The 20104-nt window shown below is 46.5% G+C and overlaps 1 protein-coding gene and 1 non-coding gene across 9 annotated transcripts in view; both read left to right on the top strand.

The window, feature by feature from the left end:
• The window catches only part of VPS13D (vacuolar protein sorting 13 homolog D), a 266019-nt gene extending 246813 nt beyond the window's left edge, over positions 1-19206 (top strand). For 6 of the 8 annotated variants that reach the window (XR_011247486.1, XR_011247485.1, XM_069544704.1 and 3 more), the window contains 3 exons: positions 4143-4274; positions 14438-14678; positions 16138-19206. Coding sequence is in view for 4 of the 8 variants with exons in the window: in XM_069544704.1 (XP_069400805.1) it covers positions 4143-4274; positions 14438-14678; positions 16138-16269 (505 nt within the window). In the remaining 4 variants the exon portion in view is untranslated. Of the gene's footprint in view, positions 1-4142; positions 4275-14437; positions 14679-16137 lie in introns of those variants that run through there. The other 2 variants (XR_011247487.1, XR_011247488.1) reach the window with 2 other exon arrangements.
• LOC138416713 (small nucleolar RNA ACA59) lies at positions 14821-14960 on the top strand. The gene has a single exon (XR_011247832.1). It is a non-coding gene; the product is annotated as a small nucleolar RNA ACA59 (small nucleolar RNA).
• Positions 19207-20104: the final 898 nt, after the last annotated feature.

Here is a 20104-nt window from a genome sequence, read left to right as displayed (position 1 = left end):
CAACCTAGACAGCATATTAAAAAGCAGAGACATTACTTTGCTGACAGAGGTCTGTCTAGTCAAAGCTACAGTTTTTCCAGTAGTCATGTATGGATATGAGAGTTGGACTATAAAGAAAGCTGAGCACTGAAGAATTGATGCTTTTGAACTGTGGTATTGGAGAAGACTCTTGAGAATCCTTTGGACAGCAAGGAGATCAAGCTAGTCCATTCTAAAGGAAATCAGTCCTGAATATTCACTGTAAGGACTAATGCTGAAACTGAAACTCCAATACTTTGGCTACCTAATGCAAAGAAGTGACTCATTTGAAAAGACCCTGATGCTGGGAAAGATTGAAGGCGGGAGGAGAAGGGGACAACAGGATGAGATGGTTGGGTAGCATCACTGACTAGATGGACATGAGTTTGAGCAGGCTCTAGGAGTTGGTGATGGACAGGAAAGCCTGGCGTGCTGCAGTCCATGGAGTCACAAAGAGCCAGACATGACTGAGTGACTGAACTGAGCTGAACTGTATTCCCGAATCCCAGAGTGAACAGATTGAGGATTGTGCCATGTACAGTCATCCTGATCTCAAAGGGTTATGCTCAGATTTTCAGTGTCATGGTCAATACATGAAGAAAGCAGTTCCCATAACACATGAGGGCCTGCACTGAAGATTGTCTCTTTAAACTTTCTGTTGGCTGAAGTTTGTTCACATGCAAATGGTTTTAACTCCTCCACTCCCCAGCCTCTCAACTTGGACCTCAGGAGGTTAACATTTTAATTAAGTTTCAGAGAAGTAGGAATCCTTTCTCGCCCACTAGCAATGATAAGGAAGTAGGGGACTGTGGAAAGAATTCCTTTAATCCACCTCTGTTTCTAGTAAGAATATATATCTAGATCGCCTCTTATGAAGGGGACCTTCAGGAGACCACAAGGGTGACTCCGTGTCCTCCCTCCTGTGTCTGTGTGGACAGTGAGCCTTGAATGCCACAGCAAGCAGCTCCAGGCAGCAGGATCTGAACACTCCCTCCAACCTTCCCTTGGTGTTTGGTTGATCACGGAGTGAGGACCTGCTGGGGAGACAGATAAGAAAATTTAACAAACATGCAGCGCATGCCCATGAAGGAGCAGCTGTGGCATTCAGGTGTTTAGAGTTCGAAAGTTAGAAGATAACGCACTGGGTATAGACAGAAGAACGGATCACAGAACTCTGGGGATGGTGTGGAGGGAGGCTAGAGAGCCTAGAGAGCTATTTGGTGACAATAGAGGGCCGCTTACTTACATTTACAACCATTCTGTGGTCGTTATTCATGGGATGTGGGTCTCAGGAGCGCAGATCCAGAAACAGGCCACCTCTCCTTGCCTGCTCTGGCTTCTCGGATCTCACCCAAGGAGGGCAGGACTCTCACTGAGTTTTCTCCTCCTTGGTAGCATGTTTTCCCCTGCTTTGGGTACTCATGAAAAGAATGTTTCTTCTAAGGAAAACGTGTCAACAGAGATGTTACTGTCATGTCTCTGCCTTCACGCACCTTCTTTGTTTTGACTAGTTGACTGGCCAGACACACCCTTGACCTTTCCCTCAGGAAGTTGGGATTTGAGCTGGTTCATATTCTGCTTTAATTTTGTTGGCTTTCAAAGCTCAGCATTCATGGTCTGTAATCTCTTCAGCAGAGTTTGCATATCATCTCTCATTTTTAGCTCAGTAGTCAAAGTGGCCTTTATACCTCTTCCCACCCCCACCTCCAAATGCCTTCATTTATCTATTCAGCTAATACTACTGCTTCTCTACCATGAACCCAGGAATAAAACAAAATCCCTCCTCTCATGGAGCTTATGTTCCAGGTGGAGAGCCAAGCAATAAGCAAATATTTTTATTTAAGTGGGATGTGAAGCAAATGTATTTTGAGCTCATGGCCAACTTAACCTGACTTGTTTTTGAAACAACTTGCTGTGAGGAAAAGGACAGGAGTGGAAACGGAAAGAATAAGTTAGAAAACTACTGGGGCAATCCATTCCCAATCCAGAGATCATTTATCAGTTACAAGAGCGATAGAGAGAGAGATTTGCGGCATGTGTGAAAGTTGAGCCTTCGAACCTCCCAGTAGATCCAGGAGGACATAGGGAGAGGAGTCAGGATGCAGCCTTACATTGAAAGACGTAGATGAGCAGGCCTGGCAGGCCTCCTGAGGGCCTCTGGGCTTCGGCCACAGCACCCAGGCCTCTTCCAGGAGCTTCAGGGGTGATAGGATAGTAAGCCTGACTTGAGGAAAAGATATGTTTTTAGCCTGTCCTAGACAGTGTTTGAAATGACGGTAGATATTTCACTGGACCAGGAGATAAGAACAGAACTCAGCTACCTGGAAAAGCACTCCACACTCCTTCCCCTGGTTTCTTTCCCACGCAGTGTCTTGCCGCATCCTTACAACAACAGTTGTCTGGCATCTCTGTGAGGGGTTAATGGCAGCCCTCTCTGCTGCCCTCCATGTTTTCAGTCAGTTGCATGCTCAGTCACTCAGTTCGTGTGTGACTCTTTGTGACCCCATGGACTGCAGCCTGCCAGGCTCCTCTGTCCATGGGATTTTCTAGGCAAGAATACTGGATTGGGTTGCCGTTTCCTTCTCCAGGGAATCTTCCTGACCCAGGGATCGAACCCCTGTCTCCTGTTTCTCCTTCATTGGCAGGCAGAGTCTTTACCACGAAGTCACCTGGGAAGCCCCCTTCAGTCAGTTGTTGGGATCTAAATAACCAGCGGTGGGCCTCAGTCTTAAAGAAGGAATTGAGACTGTGCACAGCAGGAGTATGTGAATATATCATGTAAATAAAATTGGGTGTTGTTTTTTTTTTTTTTAACCCATTCCCTTGGTGCAGATGATCAGAACTTCTTTTTAGTCTCACTCAGAGAACACAATTAGTAGTATTCTTGGGGCATCCTTTTTACTGAACTTTTTTATAAAATTAATCACTGGATTTCTGGTTTCCAAGTCCAAATCAAGCATTACCCAGGTATGGAGCTTGAGCCCATGTGCCCTGGTAGGTGGCGTGTTGGTGTGGGCCCTGGAAGGCTTTGAGTTGTCCCATCTTTACATCTCACCCATGGCGTGGCCTGTGGCAAATTTCTGTTCCTGTCCCTGTTTTTTCACCCTGATTTGCCCACCAGGCACTTTCCTGCCCCTGCAAGTAAGTCTCTTTTAGTTCATGATTCAGGAGTGGCAAGCCTCAGCCTCTCATGTAGATGTGTCTAGAGAGGGGTGTTTTGCTTCACTGGAATCCAGGAACAAATAATGAAAAGTACACCAAGTACAAGGCCGAGGACAGACCAGGCACACTCTTATCAGTCATCTGAAATATGCACAGCCTTTCCAAGACAAATATGGACTCCTGTTTCTAGGAAAACACCAGAAAGTACTTATCAATTACCCTGTATATGGTTTGTGGAAAAAGACAACACCAGCCTACCCTGAAAGCCATAGCAAAGCAGATTCCTCCGAGCAACCAACAGCTGAAGACCGTGAGTTGGAGCCCAGCCTGTGGCCTGGGACTGGTCCACGGAGCCTCTCTCCTCCCTCCTGTGATGCCCGTGTCCCTCCCCTCATAGCAGGCAACTGAGCTCCTCCTAGAAGATGGGGAGACTGATGTGTTCTCACTCACGGCCAAACCTCTCACTCTTCTTCCTGACCTCTTCCAAGTCCAGAGGTGTCTCTCCAGAAGAGATCCCTAGAAAAATAGAGGGTGACCTGGTGGAAGTTCAGTAATACTAACAGTGACAAGAGTCACCATTGGTGGATAGCCCACATTCTGTCCAGCCCAGGCTTGATGGGCATAGTTTTGTTTGATCCTTGCAGCCATCCTGCAAGGTAAGTACTGTCATCCTGTTTTACAGAGAGAACTAGAACTGGGGGATTGAAGAAGGGAACTGACTTGCCTATGATCACATGTCTAGGAAATGGCAACTGTGAAGTTCTTGTTCAAAACTGGAGATTTTAACCACTTTCTTCCAACTGCATTCACAGGGGATACTGAATGTGGGTTTAATGCTGGTCCGCAGATTTAGAGCATGTCCTGTATGAAGTGGCGTTTTTATCTTAGATGAGGAAGGAAGGGAAGTCATTTTAGCATTAGCATGTAACCTCTTTGCTTTTCTGTCCACCTTCCCACCTTAGGACTCAAGCACAGAGGGTGCGGAAGCCACGCTGCTGCACAGGGCCCCAGGGCCTGCTTCCCCGCTACTCGGAGAGCCAGGCAGAGGGCCAGGAGCAGCTCTTCAAACTAACAGACAACATACAAGATGAATTGTGAGTTGCATCCGTGGGAAACCAGCCCTTTTGGTTCACCAGGTCATCTTCTCTGTCTCTGCATCTGAGAAGTTTCTGTCCATTTCTGAGTATCATCATGACTCTGAGGCCTGGGAACTGGTCAGAGATTCCTTGGCCCAGATGGGTTTTTGTTTTGTTTTGTTCTCCTGCCACACCAGACAGCCTGTAGGATCCTAGTTCCCCAACCAGGGATTGAACCCATGCCCCCTGCATTGAAAGCAAGGAGTCCTAGTCACTGGACTGCCAGGAATGTCCCAAGCCCAGATGTTTCATACATTTAAATGTGACAGTGGTTCTCAAACTGAATTCCACAGCAGGACCTTAATGTTGGCATTCTCCTTCTAATTAGTTCAAAGAAAGAAGATAAAATGTTCTCAATCCAAAGATTTTTTTTTTTTTTTGCCCTGTAAAATTTTCCTAAACTTTGGTGTGCTGTTGTTGGCGGAAGAATGCTAGTTAAAACAGATTAACAAATAACAAACAACTAGTAGCTGAAAATTTTGGAAATGCAACATTCTTAAGGGTGTTTTGCTACTCTTGAATGTGGAACCTTATATACTTAAGATCTTGTTATAATTTCAGTTAGTGAAGTTTTTCCTAATTGATACATTTGTTGTTGTGGAGTCGCTAACTCATATCCGACTCTTTGTGACCCCATGGACTGCAGCACACCAGGCTCCTCTGTCCTCCATTATCTCCTGCTCAAACTCATGTCCATTGAGTCAGTGAGCATGCTGTCTAACCATCTCATCCTCTGTTGTCCCCTTCTCCTCTTACCCTCAATCTTTCCCAGTATCAGGGTCTTTTCCAATGAGTCGGCTCTTCGCGTTAGGTGGCCAAAGTATTGGAGTTTCAGCTTCAGCCTCAGCCCTTCCAATGAATGTTCAGGGTTGATTTCCTTTAGGTTTGATCTTCTTGTAATCCAAGAGACTCTCAAGAGTCTTCTCCAGTTGATATGATAGAATTCAGTAGATCACTATTTCCCAATATTATTCCTTTAACATAAAATGCTCTGTAACCTAAATAGATGTTAGAATCACCAGTCCAAAGAAAGCAGTTAGTTCTGCCCTAATAAATAGCAAAATGCTAGTTTATTTTCTTTGAATGCTTATTTATCTCAGGATAAACAAGGTAAGGAGGGTTTAGAGGACCATGAGGGGTTTGGGGTTTTTATTTTTTTTTTGGTTGATGAAAGGGTATCTGAAGTAGAGGTTAGCTCTTCAAAGAGCCTTCAGTGTCATTGTTACCAGTGTGTTAAGCTGACCTCACCTCATAGTTTTGTAGCAGTATTTGAATGGGAATATCGAAAGTCAAATCCAGAATTCATGTGTTGCTTACTGCGTAGGAAGGCATCTTCCTGGATATGGTTTTTTGTAACTCAAACTCCCTTTGTTACTGGAAGGTCTCTCAGTGATGGAGATGTATGACATTATGGTAGTCAGCTCAGGCTGCCAAAAACCAAATACCACAGACCAAGTGGCTTAAACAACAGAAAGTTGTTTGTCATAGTATTGAGGCTGGGAAGTCCAAGATAAAGGTGCCGACTGATTTGGTTCCTGGTGAAGGCTGTCTTTCCAGCTTGCAGATGGCCACCTTCTGGCTGTGTCCTCATATGGCAGAGAGAGGCTGAGCCAAATCTCTGATGTCTCCTATAAAGACACTAATTGTAGAGAATCAGGGCCCCACCCTTATGACCTCATTAAAAGAAAAAGAAGAACCTTTATTTTTTAATTATTTATTTTAATTGGAGGATAATTACTTTACAATATTGTGATGGTCTCTGCCATACATCAACATGAATCAGCCACGAGTATACATGTGTCGCCCCGTCCTGAAACCCCCTCCCACCTCCCTCCCCACCCTGTCCCTCTGGGTTGTCCCAGAGCACCAGCTTTGGGTGCCCTGCTTCATGCATTGAACTCACACGGGTCATCTGTTTTACATACGGTAGTGTACATGTTTCAGTGCTATTCTCTCAAATCATCCCACCCTCGCCTTCTCCCACTGAGTCCAAAAGTCTTTTCTTTACATCTGTGTCTCCTTGCTGCTCTGCATGTAGAATCGTCATTACCATCTTTCTAAATTCCATGCATATGCATTAATATACAGTATTTGTCTCTCTCTTTTTTACTTACTTCACTGTATAATAAGCTCCATTTTTATCCGCCTCATTAGAACTGACTCAAATGTGTTCCTTTTTATAACTGAATAATATTCCATTATGTATATGTGCCATAACTTCCTTATCCATTCATCTGCTGATGAACATCTAGGTTGCTTCCATGTCCTGGCTATTGTAAATAGTGCTACTATGAATGATGGGGTACATGTGTCTCTTTGAATTCTGGTTTCCTTGGGGTGTATGCCCAGCAATGGAATTGCTGGGCCTTATGACCTCATTTAACCTTCATTCCTCCCATGCTCCATACAGTCACACTGGGGTGAGGTCGTCAACATGGGAACTTGGTGGGGACATAATTCTGTCCATAGCATATGTCTCTCTCTACTCTTTTAGTCTAGCCTCAGCTCTGGCCATCGTGCCAATAGCCAAAATCCCCTGCGTTTCACTCCAGAAAGGACTTTATATTCCTGCCCTCCTTGGGTGAGTATCTGGTGCCGTCACTGCCCTTTATACACTTGACTGATGGAACTTTTGACCTTTGGATTGGAGGTTCAGAGAGTCATTCCTCAAGTGAGACATGGTGCAGAGTCTGCTAGCATGGTGGCCCCATGAGGGCCTTAGTTTCTGTCTGATCCATTCACTGAAGAATCCTCAGTATGTGGAACAGTAGATGGCACTTATTAGGCACTCAACAGATATTTGCTGAATGAATGAGAGTTGGATGGTTATTGTACATTGTGCTTTTAATTTTCTCTCCCGCTCACCCTTCCTCAGGCTTCCCTGATAGCTCAGCAGGAGACCCTGGTTCAATTCCTGGGTCAGGAAGATCCACTGCAGAAGGGATAGGCTACCCATTCCAGTGTTTTTGGGCTTCCCTTGTGGCTCGGCTGGCAAAGAATCCACCTGGAATGTGGGAGACCTGGATTCGATCCCTGGATTGGGAAGATCCTCTGGAGAAGGGAAAGTCTACCCACTCCAATATTCTGGTCTAGAAAATTCCATGGACTGTATAGTCCACGGGGTTGCAAAGAGTCAGACACGACCAAGCAACTTTCACTTTCGCTCACCCTTCTTCAAGTCAAACCATATCTGGTCCTCATGAAATTCATTTTCAATACAATGAATCATGTCAGAAACATAAGGAGAAACTGTGTAGCATGGCTAACGTAGGATTGCTCCCAGTGAGACACAAGCACTGAGCACAGGGCCATGGAAAACTGGAAGCCGGAATCCAGTCAGTAAAACAGGTTTCATGAAACTCTTGGAATTCATAAGAACTCAGAGAAGACGTTGGCATGAATGACTTCTGACTCTTAAGATGAAAACCATGTGTTGCTACCCCAGTTTGTGTTAAATCCTGCCCATGTACACTGGAGGAGTCATGTGACCATAGTCTTCTGCAGTGTACAAGGCAGGAGTCATCAGGAAACCTGGCACATATTTCTCTGAAGTGTCCTCAGTGGTCAGGCTGGGTCTTCACATTGGAGGCATCACTTTGCAAGAAAGGGGTTTTCAAGAAAACCACAGGAGCGTCATAATATACCTCTGACTTTTATCCTAGAATCCTAATTAAAAACATGCTTAAAGACCTAATTATTTGCATATTTTCCTCCAGAGTTAACCCGTTAAAAGGATCTTTAATACCTTGCTCTACTGTTCTAACTAAATGTTTCCACATTTTTTTCCAGTTAGACTCACTGTTTCACTTCTGGAAAATATTGTGTAATTACTTCCCGATGCCGTGAAAACCCCACAGAGTCCACAGTGCTGTGGTTTCTTCAACTTTGTTCTCCCAGATCAAGTTGCATTTAATTTTTTATTTTATTCAGTTAATTAGTATTAAAAGGATAGTTGCTGACATATGATTTAAGATCTGGTACACGGTAAAGGCTTGAGTTTCTAATGAATCCAGTATTAACTCTAATATTTTGCAAAATTGCCATCACTTTCCATTTTTCTTAACTTTGCTTCTGAAATCGGATTCTGGGTTAAAATGATGGTAAAGGCAAATTTGTTCTATCAGATTGCATTAATTTTTGTCTGTAACTGGTGTCTAGTATGTAGCCAGACACCTCATTTTCATTAAAAGAAAAAGAAAAAAGTACCTATTTTATTTCCAATACACCATCACAGACCAGATTACATACTAGCAATGTAAGCACTAGGGTAGTTCTTTACCTTTTCCAAAAACTGAGTAGCTGTCCTCACATACTGTTTTCTTGAGTTTATTTGACAACTTGATTGTATTTTTTTTAATGTAGTTTTAGGAAATAATATTTGTGAGGGTTTTTTTAAAGATATTATTCATTGCTTTAAAGAAAGAAGATTTTAAGTTCTCTATCTTGGTTTTAATATTTTGATAGATGTACTTAAATATATTTGATTACCTTTGTAATCCTAAGCATTTTATTTTATGCGTTTAAAATCAACATTATCCTTAGAAAGGAATTGTGGGCCTCCCCACATGCCAACAAGGGGAACGGAGGGATCATGATCCAAAAATGTTAAGAACGCCTGTTCTGATTAGCAGCCTTTCTAGATGTTTGAAATTTTTAATTATTCAAAATTATTAATTATTTGAGTGTCAGTAGGTTGCACAGAGGTAAAGAATCCGCTTGCCAATGCAAGAGACATAGGTTCCATCCCTGGGTTGGGAAGATCCCCTGGAGAAGGAAATGGCAACCCACACCAATTATTCTTGCCTGGAAAAACCCATGCATGGACAGAGGAGCCTGGCGGGCTACAGTCCATAGGGTCACAAATAGCTGGACATAATTGAGCACAACACAACACGTGTGTTCCATAAACGTTAAGAGCTCCTGTTCTAATTAGAAATGAGGAGCCTTTCTAGGTATTTGACATTTTTAATTATTCAAAATTATTCTTTATTTTTTAGTATTGTGACTGCGCTAACAAAAAGAGTCCTTATCCTTTAGAGAAATACAGAGAAGAGGAGAAAGAATGAATTAGCAGCAACAACTAAGCATCCTTAAGGGGCAGCTAGACCTGGAAAGTGGCTCCACATGACAAGGTTCCTGTATGTGACCTTGAAGGTGGTGGTTGTCTTTGGGGGGAACTCCTCACGCACAGGAGGCCCCTTGAATCCAGGCAGCATCTTGGAGGCTCTCCCTGTGTCTCTGGGCCGCTTGATCTCAGCCGAGTCAGGCTGCTTCCTTGTCCCTTTGGGTTGTGCGTTCAATTCTATCAGTTTGTCTGCTCCTCCTCTTTTTTTTTTTTTAATTCAAGAAAGTATAAAAAGGAAAACAAAAATAGCCTATAAACCCACTGGCCAGGTTAGTCCTTTCTCTTTTTGATGAAATAAACTCATGTACACAGTTATTAGCAAATTCAAAGAGTATAGAAAAAATCAAGAATAAAATTCTCCCTTCTTGCCCCCTTTGTATGCATACTGTGATATTTGATATATATACTCTTCTTAAGAAATTGCATATAGAAATAGAAGTTAGAACATTTTTATCTGAGCACAGGTTATATTGTTTATTCTAATAAACAATATAATTTAATTTAACAGCATATAATTATAAATAAAAACCGTAAAGTAACATATGCAATCTCAAAACAAAAATAAAATGATCAGACATTTTGAGGAGTGAGATAGAATTCATTGCTTGCATTTTCTAAACCAGGAAATAATCTGTCAATAATCATTGACACTCCTGGAATAAGACAGCTCCCAACTATTCTGATTGTGAAATGACTGTAAAGTGTGGAATATACAGATATATAAATATTAATAGAGTTGATAAAACAAAAACAAAACCCCAAGAGAGTGGGAAAAAAAGAAGGAAGATCAGTTGAAAAAGGTAATTGAATCAACTGGCAAATTTCTCTCCCCCTAAGGAGCAAATCAGTGGTCGTGAACCTCTTTCCCTGTGGCCTCTTAGAGGGACACATTTCTCCAACCTACTGAAGTGAGGACTTGAAGACTTGCAAGGAGACCTCCTCCACAGGATCGGGGTAACTTGGCATCTGTTGTCAATGGAAGAAAGAAGTAACAACAGCCACCCCGGTTGGGCATGTAGATTGGTTCTAGTCATCATGGTGGCCCCTCGGAGGAGGTATGGTGATCCTCACTCTACACATGGCAGCAGGCAGCTCTGAGCCAAGCCTTGTGGCTGGCGACAGGCAGAGCCAGCTGTCACCGAGGATTGGCCAGTCCCAATGGCACACTGGCCACCGTACTTGGAAATGACATCACTACCTGCCACATAGTGAGAGGGCTGAAGCTGTTGTTGACAGCGACTGTGGTGTTTGTGCTTTGGGATCCTGTTCATTGTAGCGGAGCTGCTTCTGCAGTGTTGAACCTTGCTGGGCTTGCCCACTATTAGAACCCGTCATCTTGGAGAGTGGTGTAAACCACGTGTCACAGCCTTCCTTTCTCTGAGAAGAAACTTCCTGAAGTTGGTCCCCAGGTCAAAACATCCTCTTTCTCCCCTTAAAGGAGAGTTATAAGTGAAACTTTTAACCAAAGTCTCAAGATCCTGATTTTTTTTTTAATAGAATTGTTCCTAGTGTCCACCAGAGATGTCTTCTCTGGTTCTTCTCTTATTTGAAGGTTATGATACCCAGAGGCTGTGTGTCTCTGGCCATGGTTTTTCACCCTCCCTCCTTCTGAGTTAATAACAGGTGAGAGGGTAGAAGGACACACTCAGGGTCCACCTGAGGCCACATGGCTTTCCTTCCCATGTCATCCCACAATGGTTTGCAATAGTCACCCATTCGTAGGCCAAGAGCAGCCTATGTGAAGCGAGGAGGGTGCGAGTGTGTCTAGACTTGGCTTGTGTGAGGCCTTTGCCTCTCAAGTGACACAAAGGAAAGGAGCTCAGGCCTTCTGCAGGGGACAGCCGGGCAGGGAGGGGGATGCCATGCTGTGACAACGAAGTGACAGAGGTGGCGAATGAGATGAGAAGTGCTGGGAACACTCGTGGGTTCGGCTTCTCTTATCCCGTTGAGTTTTGGTTCCTCTCTCTCCATGACAGATTTGGGGTTGGTCTCCCTTAAAGGAGGGGACCCATAATCTGAAGCTCAGTTTTAATTATTCTTTGTTGTGGTTTCTAGATTTTGTGTGTGTGTGTGTGTGTGTGTGTGTGTTTTTAATGTATGCTATTATGATGAAACCCAAAGCATCAGTTGATGGTTGTGAAAGTTCCAGGGAAGCGTTGAGAGGAAAATGGAGGGAGAGACTACTGTTGGCTAAGTCGGTGTCCAGGTTCTTGCTCAGACCGAGGGCTGTGACCCTGGCACTCCAGCTGAGTCCCCACTGTCTCCCTCTTCCCTCCTCTCAGTTATACCCTTGGCTCCAATCTGCTTTTGGTTTGAAAAGACTAGAACATGTCATGTAAATGTCCAGAACTTACTGTCTCTATTAGCTTCGGGGTATCAATGGGCTCCTGGGCTCACAGAAGAGAGATATGTGCGAATTTACAAACCGTTCCCCTCCCCTCACATTTCTATAATGGACATGAATTCTTCTAATGTTGAATTTTGGCCATGAATTTACTGACTTTGTGATGGAAGCTGGCGGGTAGCATCATCTCTCTCAGATGAAGAAACTGAGCCACAAAGACAGCAGCTGGCCCTGCCGGAGCTGCCCCACCCAGTGGGGCTCCCTGCCCACGCAGCATGTGTCCCCTCTACCACGTGGGATGGCTCTGAGTCAAGCATCCCAGCTCAGAGCCACCCTTCCTCCTCCCTTCCACCCAGAAGTCATGCTGGCCAGACAAAGGACTTGTACCATCTGTGGCCTCTCAGAAGGGAGTCTGTTTTAAAGAGGCCCACTATGGAAAGGGCTCTAATAATGTCAACCACCCAGGTGAGGGGTATCAGAGCAGCTGCCCTGATGGAAAGACCTCAGCCCTCTTAGAGGCTGCGCGTAAATGTCAGCATCAGCAGGTACCAGACGGGAGAGGGGAGGAGCAGATGATGGGACAGAAGTTCTGCCTCCTGTGCTGGACCAGAGGAAAGAGAACAGTCCTCAACTGGATTTTTAATGCCCATCCTGCCCTCGCCCTAATCGTGGTGGCTGGCTCTGGGGAGCTCCCCTGAGAACCTGTTACAGCCTCAGTTGCCACGTGCCCAGCCCACCCGTGCTCAGAAGCCCTGGGCCATTTTCGGTTTTTAAGCCAGTTTCCTGGCAAGTTCCAGCAGGCCCCCAATCCTTCCTTCCTGTGTCAGGAAGCTTTTATCATCTCTCTCTGTCTGTCTCTTTCTCTCGCCTTGTCTTCCACTGGACCAGCTATCTGAGATTTCATTCGGCCTCTTTAAGTAGTGCTGTTGCCCCCTGGACACCATCCGAGCCTGGGATGTGGGAAATTCTCTGCTGAGTGGCCTGAACACCAAAAGCTGCTGGGTATTTCTCCTTTCGGCATTGAGACTTTACAAGTCTACATTCTTGGCATTGCCAACCAGTCAGAATAGAACAATAAACCCCAATTTTTTTGTCATGTGAGGCTACAATTAAAATGGCAGCTGGAACCAGGCTGAATTTTACTGAGTGCTAAGGGGGTGGCCGACTCAGTGGTGGGTGCTCAGGGAGACATGGGCAGGGGGGTGGACTTTAAGAGTACATCAGCTTAGCCAGAGAGCTGAATACTTATCCAGGACACACAATGAGAACAAACCAGTGCTTAGCAGTGCTCTTGAAGGTAAGCAAGGAAGCATTCAAAAGTGGGCATGGGGTTGAGTGTTTCTGGGGAAGCTTCAGAGAGAAGTTGGAGCTCGTGAATCCTCAGGCTTGAGGAGGAGGTAGAAGGGCTGAGGGATTAGGTGTGTTCAGAGTTGGGGGCTCTCTGAGCCCAGAGGTGAGTGGGGGCCTGAAGCCACCTTGGAATGGAGAGAGAACCAGCCTGTCCAGCTATGGGCAGGCCTGCTCTTTCCCATCAGAGTTTGGCGACCGCTGACCCCAGAACAAAGCCATCCTGGGACCCAGTCCCCGAGCTGTTCCAGGGGAGCTGTGGGTCCAAGCAACTGCAATGTGGCGATTCCTCCCAGGACATCGGGTCCCAGGGGGCCAGGGCCTGACAGCCAGCCTGTCGTCAGCTCTTAGTATTCCTGCCGTCTTTCTCTGTTCCCCGAAGCGGCCGCTGCATTGTGGAAGATTGTCACAGGAGGCGGAGGAGGCAGCCAGGCCTGGGAGGGCTGTCACAGCCGTTTCCAAGGGTCACTGCTCTTCACTGTAGCCCAGCTGAGAGCTTTGACGCGCATAAATTCCCACTTTAAATCCGCGGCTCCAGGGAAGAAGAGATTTCTTTTTTTTCTGAGTGGCCTCGAAGCCTCCAGAATTGATGACTGAGAATTATGAAAATCACAATTATAGCTTTCCCTGAGAAAGCACACTTCCTAACAGCTCATGAAGTTTTGAGAACGTGGTGGTGGTCTCACCAGTCAGCCCCTGTCCCTCAAGGTGTTAGGCTGAGACCAGGCGACCTCCTATTAAAAATGACAAAAAAGAAGCAGACTCAGACATGCAGATAGAGGGGCACGGCATCCCCTCACGCGTCCAGTTTGCTGACCCATTTAATACTGCTCCCCACTTCCACTTCCGTCACCCCGCGCCTCCCCCACCCTGCCTTCACAGCGAAGCTTCTCAGCTGCTGTTTCATCAACAGGCCTTTCAAAGCATTGTTTCCTTCCTCTCTTTTGCCCAGCAAAGCGCTGTTACGATTTCTTCTAAGCCTCGTCCTATGAAAAGGCCATAGAACTGTTTTCTCTCAGTGATACGGTTGGTCCTATTTATCGAGCCCACTGTGTAAGGGCGCTGTGCTATACATGCTGGCCTCGCAGCAGCCCTGAGAGGCCAATGCCACTTTTATTCCTAACTGATGGACAAGGAGATGGGGGCTCAGAGTGGGTGAGCCACTCGCCCACAGGGCAGTGAGCAAGGGAGCTTGGCTGTAAGGTCTGTCCCCAGAGACCAGGGCCCACATGGAGCCTCAGCCCTGCCTCGAGGAGCGGCCCTGAAGTCCTGCGTGCCCTCCTCACTTCCCCTCTCCCTCCGCAGCTTCATCGCAGTGGAGAACATCGACAGCTACTGCGTGCTCATCTCCTCCAAGGCCGTCTACTTCCTGAGAAGCGGGGACTATGTCGACCGAGAGGCCATTTTCCTGGAAGTCAAATATGATGATCTCTACCACTGCCTCGTCTCCAAAGACCACGGGAAAGTATACGTGCAGGTCACCAAGAAGGCTGTGAACACGAGCAGCGGCGTGTCCATCCCGGGCCCTTCTCACCAGAAGCCCATGGTGAGTGCACACCTGACCCATCTCCCAGGTCCGCCATTGCCCTGCTGATGCTTCTCAGTGGAAAGGCGTTTGCAGCACATGAGGCTTAGGCCTGGCTGCTGTGAATCCCCTAGGATCCTGCTTAGTCCTGCAGACAGAAGATGCTCAGTGTGGTGGATGGGGTGGTGCTGCCCTCCCAGCTTCACTGCTGCTGACCCTAGGCAGGTTGCTCAACACTTGAGCCCTGGTTTCCTCTCAGAGGCAGGTAGGATTCCTGCCTCTGAGCAGCTGTGAGGACCAGCTGATATGATGCCTGTGGCTGTTTTATTCCTAAAATGGGCCTCTTCAGTGCATTGGATCTAAGATGTTAGAGCACATGCTGGCTTCTTCCTGACTTCCCCTCTAGAATAATTGGAAGCAGGACTTTATTAAATAATGCCATTCCTATTAATAACCAACATTCAGTAAGGGCTTACTATATGCCAGGCTGGATTCTGAATACTTAAAGATTATTTAATGTTGTACTGTTATTTCCCCCACTTGACTGGTAAGGAGGCTTGGTGAGGACAGATGGCTTGCTCAGGGTTATCTGGCCAACACCTGAAGGACCTGGGGTTCAAAGCCACGTGCCTGCAAGGCACCAGAGCTGGTGGCCTGGACCAGGTCACTGCTTCTGCTCGGAGCTCGGCAGAAGCCCATGTGAGGGGACCCCGTCTCCAGCCATGTTCTCACTTGGAATCTTTTCAGGAACCCCAGGTGTTAGCTCTGCTCATCTTTCACCTGGAATGCTAGGATTTTCAAGCCTGCATTCAAGAATGACATACCATTCAAAATGGCCCTGCTTATCTCAGTCTTTCTGTGATCAGAAACCGCAACCAGCCTGATTGCGCCTCTCTCTCTTGACCTTCTCCCTGCCCAGGAATGCGCTTGGGTTTGGTTTGGCTTGTGTGGGCTCCCCTGGGGTCATTGGCTTAGGTTAGGGCCAGTAGATTGACTGAGTTAACATCCAAAAGCCTGAGTATTTCCACAAGTTCCTTTTGGAGGTGGGGAGCCTTGCCCAGCTGCCCTTTTACCCTTTGAAGGCAAGCAAGCTTGCTTCATAAGAAGGGCCTCAAGGCGTTTGTGTGCTTTGAACATCAGCAGACTTTAGATTTGAGTCCCAAGTCTTTGTTCTTACTTGCTCTCACCTCAGCCGATCCTCACACCTCAGAGCACAGTGGTTTCTCAGTTACAGGGAGTCCCGAAGGTCGGGGGATTGTGGGTCGGCTGCACAGTCACCCCGGGGTCCACTCCAAACCTCAAGTTGGCATAAACTAGGAGTAGGGCCCTGGGGATCTGTTTCTTAGAAGTACACCCATGCTGTTGAGATCCACAGTCAGGCTGGGAGCTGCTGCCTGGGTGGATTTCAGTGGTTTGCGTCCTGTGCTTCTGTTTGGTTCCCCACTGTGGGGGCGAGTGCTCATTCTGTCCTCTTCCTCAGGTCCATGTGAAATCAGAGGTCCTCGCTATCAAGTTATCACAAGAAATAAACTATGCAAAGAGCCTTTACTATGAACAGCAGCTGATGTTAAGACTCAGTGAAAACCAAGAGCAGTTGGAGCTGGACTCCTGAGAAACCCCAGCTGCCAGAGGGACATTCCCAAAGACAGACCCCACACCAATCAGGAGGAGAGAGGCCCATGGGCTTGGCTTCAATTTGAGGAAACCAGAATAAGGTTTGGGGGACGATATCAAGAGGGGAAGTAAATACTGATGAGGGGGGGTGCAGATGGAACTATATTCATTTGTGGGGCAAGGAATTGCTTTAGATTATGGGGAGGTAATTTGTAAAAGACATCAGTTGAATAACGTTTGAAAAAAAAAGCGTACTAAGATCAATCTAATTTTTAGATTGCCCTGTATTTTGTTAACATGTATATATTGATATATATACAGCTGTGTGTTTGTAAATATATAGGAGCATTTCTGAACAGGGACTATGATGTGTGTAAAGGATTGTTAACTGTAAATTAATATAAAATTATATTGGATCTTCTATTGCACTAATTCTACATGTCTAATTCAGGGTACTATCCGCGAAGAGGGATTCTTGCAAGTTGCAGAATGTTATGTCTTAGTCTGGGAAACGAGGGTATTCACAGTTGGGTGGGCTGAGGTGAGGTGACGGGTACGTCAAGAGTGACACCTTTGATACCTGCACGCGTCCAGGCAGCAGCAGCAAACCAAAGTGTCCAGACCTAGAGCTGGCCCTCAGCAAGGCCTAGGAGAGTGACTCAGATGCATCTTTTATTGATTTCTCCCCCAGTTTAAAGATGGTTCTTAGAGTGTCACAGATTATTTTTTATCTGCCTAAATCTCTGGCTCTCTCCTGACTGGTCTTGCCACAGTTTGAGGTGTGTTCTGTGCACACACACCAGCATTGCAAGTTTTTCTTGGGTTATTATCATAGAGGCCAGTCTGAAACATTGGTAGACTCTGGTAACTTAGAAGGGGAAAAAGCCCCACAGAACTGGGTGACAAATCAAAAGTCCAGAAATTTAGCAAAACCCAGTGAGAATATCTTCCCTCCTGAGCAGCAGTCAGAGGGGAAGGACCTCAGACTCTCTTCTTCCTAATCAAGCCACAGGCAGACCCTCAGCTCTGCAGTCCTGGGGACCTGGTGACAATTATGCTGAGATGAGAAGGGAGAAGGAGCAAGTCAGAAAGGGGGATGAAATCTTGAGTATTAAAAAGCTGTTTTTGTAAGTTTGAGGCCAAGATTTGGCCAAAATGACTCTTGCGCTTGGTTTTAAATTCCAAACAGTGGCAAGGCCTTGAAGTGAGTGCCCTCTTCTTCCTGGGTCTTGTTTGCAGGGTATTCTCTTTTCTGTATGGAATAACCAAGTTGGGGAAGGGTAGGCCTCACTCTGGAATGAATGACTAGACTTGTGATTTTCTTAATTTTTATTTTAATAAATCTACTCAGTCTCTACAACCATGTCTAACATAGCTGAGATCTAAAAGGACCCAGGGGATCAGTGGATGTGTGAAAGGTTTTGGGGTTTATAACTCATGACCCAGATCCTTCCAAGACACAAATGAAGCTAATCTGTCTTTCTTCCCCCGCCTTGGTGTGTGTGTGTGTATGTGTGTGTGTGTTCAAAGAAACAGGAAGGGAGCTTTCATCCAGTGCTTAGTGTTTTGGCAAAGCAGTGTCTTCAAGGCTCGTCTTGAGCACCAGGATTTATATATGGTCTTCACTGAACTCTGTCTTCATGGACAGCAGGGTTGAAACCTGGCTCTTGAAGGAGGTGCGCTTTTGGTTGTTCAGTTGGTTGGTTTTGCCAGGCGGCCGTTGTGGCACCAGGTGCTGCCTCCTGCGGGTTTCTCGTCCTCTTCGACAGCCTCCTGCCCTGCACCCCGCAAGTGTGGCTTGTGGTTTTTGTCACCAGTCACCCACTGCCTGAGATCATGATCTCCTAAGGGTGCGACTCTCAGAGGATTGATTGTTTGCATCAGTGAGCCTTCTGTCACTTTCTGGAATGAAGTCACTTGGAAGTTCTGTTAGATTGAGGAGCTTGGAGTTAGGATTATAAAGGAAATTTGCCTTGGGCCCCAGTGGTACCCAGCATCCTCTGCCCATGGGAAGTTGGTTGAGGGCTGCGCTGTGGAACGGTGCTTCCCAGAGACTCCAAGAGGGTGCTCAGATGCCCTCCTCCCGGCCGCTTTCTAATCTCATCAACCCTTGAAACAGTGGCTCAGCTCCTAATTGCACAACCTCCTCTGACATTGTGCCTTAGAAGAGGCAGATGTTAAAATGGGATCCAAAGACCAAACAGAATGAGGTTGGGGTTGGTGGGTGCCAACTTAGCTTCTCAAACTCCCTCTGCCCTCTCAGCCCTCATGCCAGGCATGGGGTAAGGTTTCAGGGGCTCTGGAGAGTTTCCTGGTTTGCCCGGAAAACATCCAAAACTTTAGAGGAAGCAGGCCCTGGCTATGGCTGCTAAAGGCCCCATTTCCTTTAAAATCAGTGTTTAGCCAGCAATGGCAGAGACTTTGTTACAATAATTTGCTACTGATTTTCTTGCTGCCTCAAGTACCCAATTCCACTCCCAGGAAGAAAAATAAATTGAATCAGGAGAAACCAGACCAGCAGAAAGCAAAGTCCCCTTGATGCCCTAACCCAGCACATCCAGCTACATCGCTGCCCGATCAGAGCTGTTTTTGTTCACCCACCAGAAAGGCTGACCAGTCAGTGCTTCCTGCACCTGGGCCCGCTCACCACCAACCCAGAAACGGAAACGCGGCCTCTCATCAGTCTGAGCGCCTCACCCGTCCAGTGGTGAGGATGCAGCTCAGAGTTTGGACGACTCCTGGGCCACTTTGTTTATAAGCCTCTTCTGTGCCTCAAAATAGCATAGCAGCTGCTTATAAAATCCCAAAAATAAAGTTCTGGGTCACCGCTGTGTGAGCACCCTCATAGCCACCAATCTGTTGCGACTCTAGAATCTGTTCAGTTCAAGTCGTTCTTTCTCTTCCTGTGGAATAAAATGCTCTGTTGACTTCCAAACATGCTGTTTCCTTCTAGTTTCTTGCTGTTTCATAGATTCTAGAACCGTTGCTGATGACAAACGCCAGACGTCTGATGATGTTCACAAGCACACGCAGCCTCGCCCTCACTCCAGGGAGGCGCATTCCCAAGCCAGCCCTGCACCTTGGGCCTTTGCCTAACTTCCTGTCTGCCGGGCCCAGGCTTCATGCTGACCACACTCTCCCCACCTCTGTGAGGTAACCGGTCCAGACCCTGACAGGATGAAAAGTGTCATGTCCTAGAAGGAGACTGCAGGAAGAGCAGGTTTGGTCATGTTCACAGTGCCTACTTGGGCTTCCCTGATAGATCAGTTGGTAATGAATCCACCTGCAATGCAGGAGACCCTGGTTTAATTCCTGAGTTGGGAAGATCCCCTGGAGAAGGGAAAGGCTACCCACTCCAGTGTTCTGGCCTGGAGAATTCCATGACGTGTGTAGTCCATGGGATCACAAAAAGTCAGACACGACTGAGCAACTTTCACTTCACAGTGCCTACTTGGTTTTACTGGACAGGTCAGGAAGGCAGCTGAGCAGGCACTGGAGTGTGGAGTTCCAGAGATGAGTGCAGGCCAAAAGCACAAGCCTGGGAGTCGTCGTGCAAGTGACAAGTGGAGCCTGGATGGAATCCTCAAAGGAGTGGGTGGAGGGTGGGAGGGGCAAAGAAAAGAGATCCTGATCTGAGTCCCGGATCCCCGAAGTTTAAGAGTTTAGGCAGATGGAAAGGAGCAGCACCTTCCAGAGATGGATGTGCAGCTGGGAGGGTGTGGGTCCTAGAAGCAATTGTAGACACCAAAAGAAGAAGAAGCTTCCCAGGTGGCTCAGTGTAAAGAAACCGCCTGCCAATGCAGGAGACGTGGGTTCAATTCCTGGCCTGGGAA

The sequence above is a fragment of the Ovis canadensis genome, chromosome 12 (assembly GCF_042477335.2).
Source record: "Ovis canadensis isolate MfBH-ARS-UI-01 breed Bighorn chromosome 12, ARS-UI_OviCan_v2, whole genome shotgun sequence".
In the NCBI taxonomy this organism is placed as follows: domain Eukaryota; kingdom Metazoa; phylum Chordata; class Mammalia; order Artiodactyla; family Bovidae; genus Ovis; species Ovis canadensis.
The sequence above is the reverse complement of the archived record's forward strand: the minus strand, read 5'-3'. Positions and strand labels throughout refer to the sequence as shown.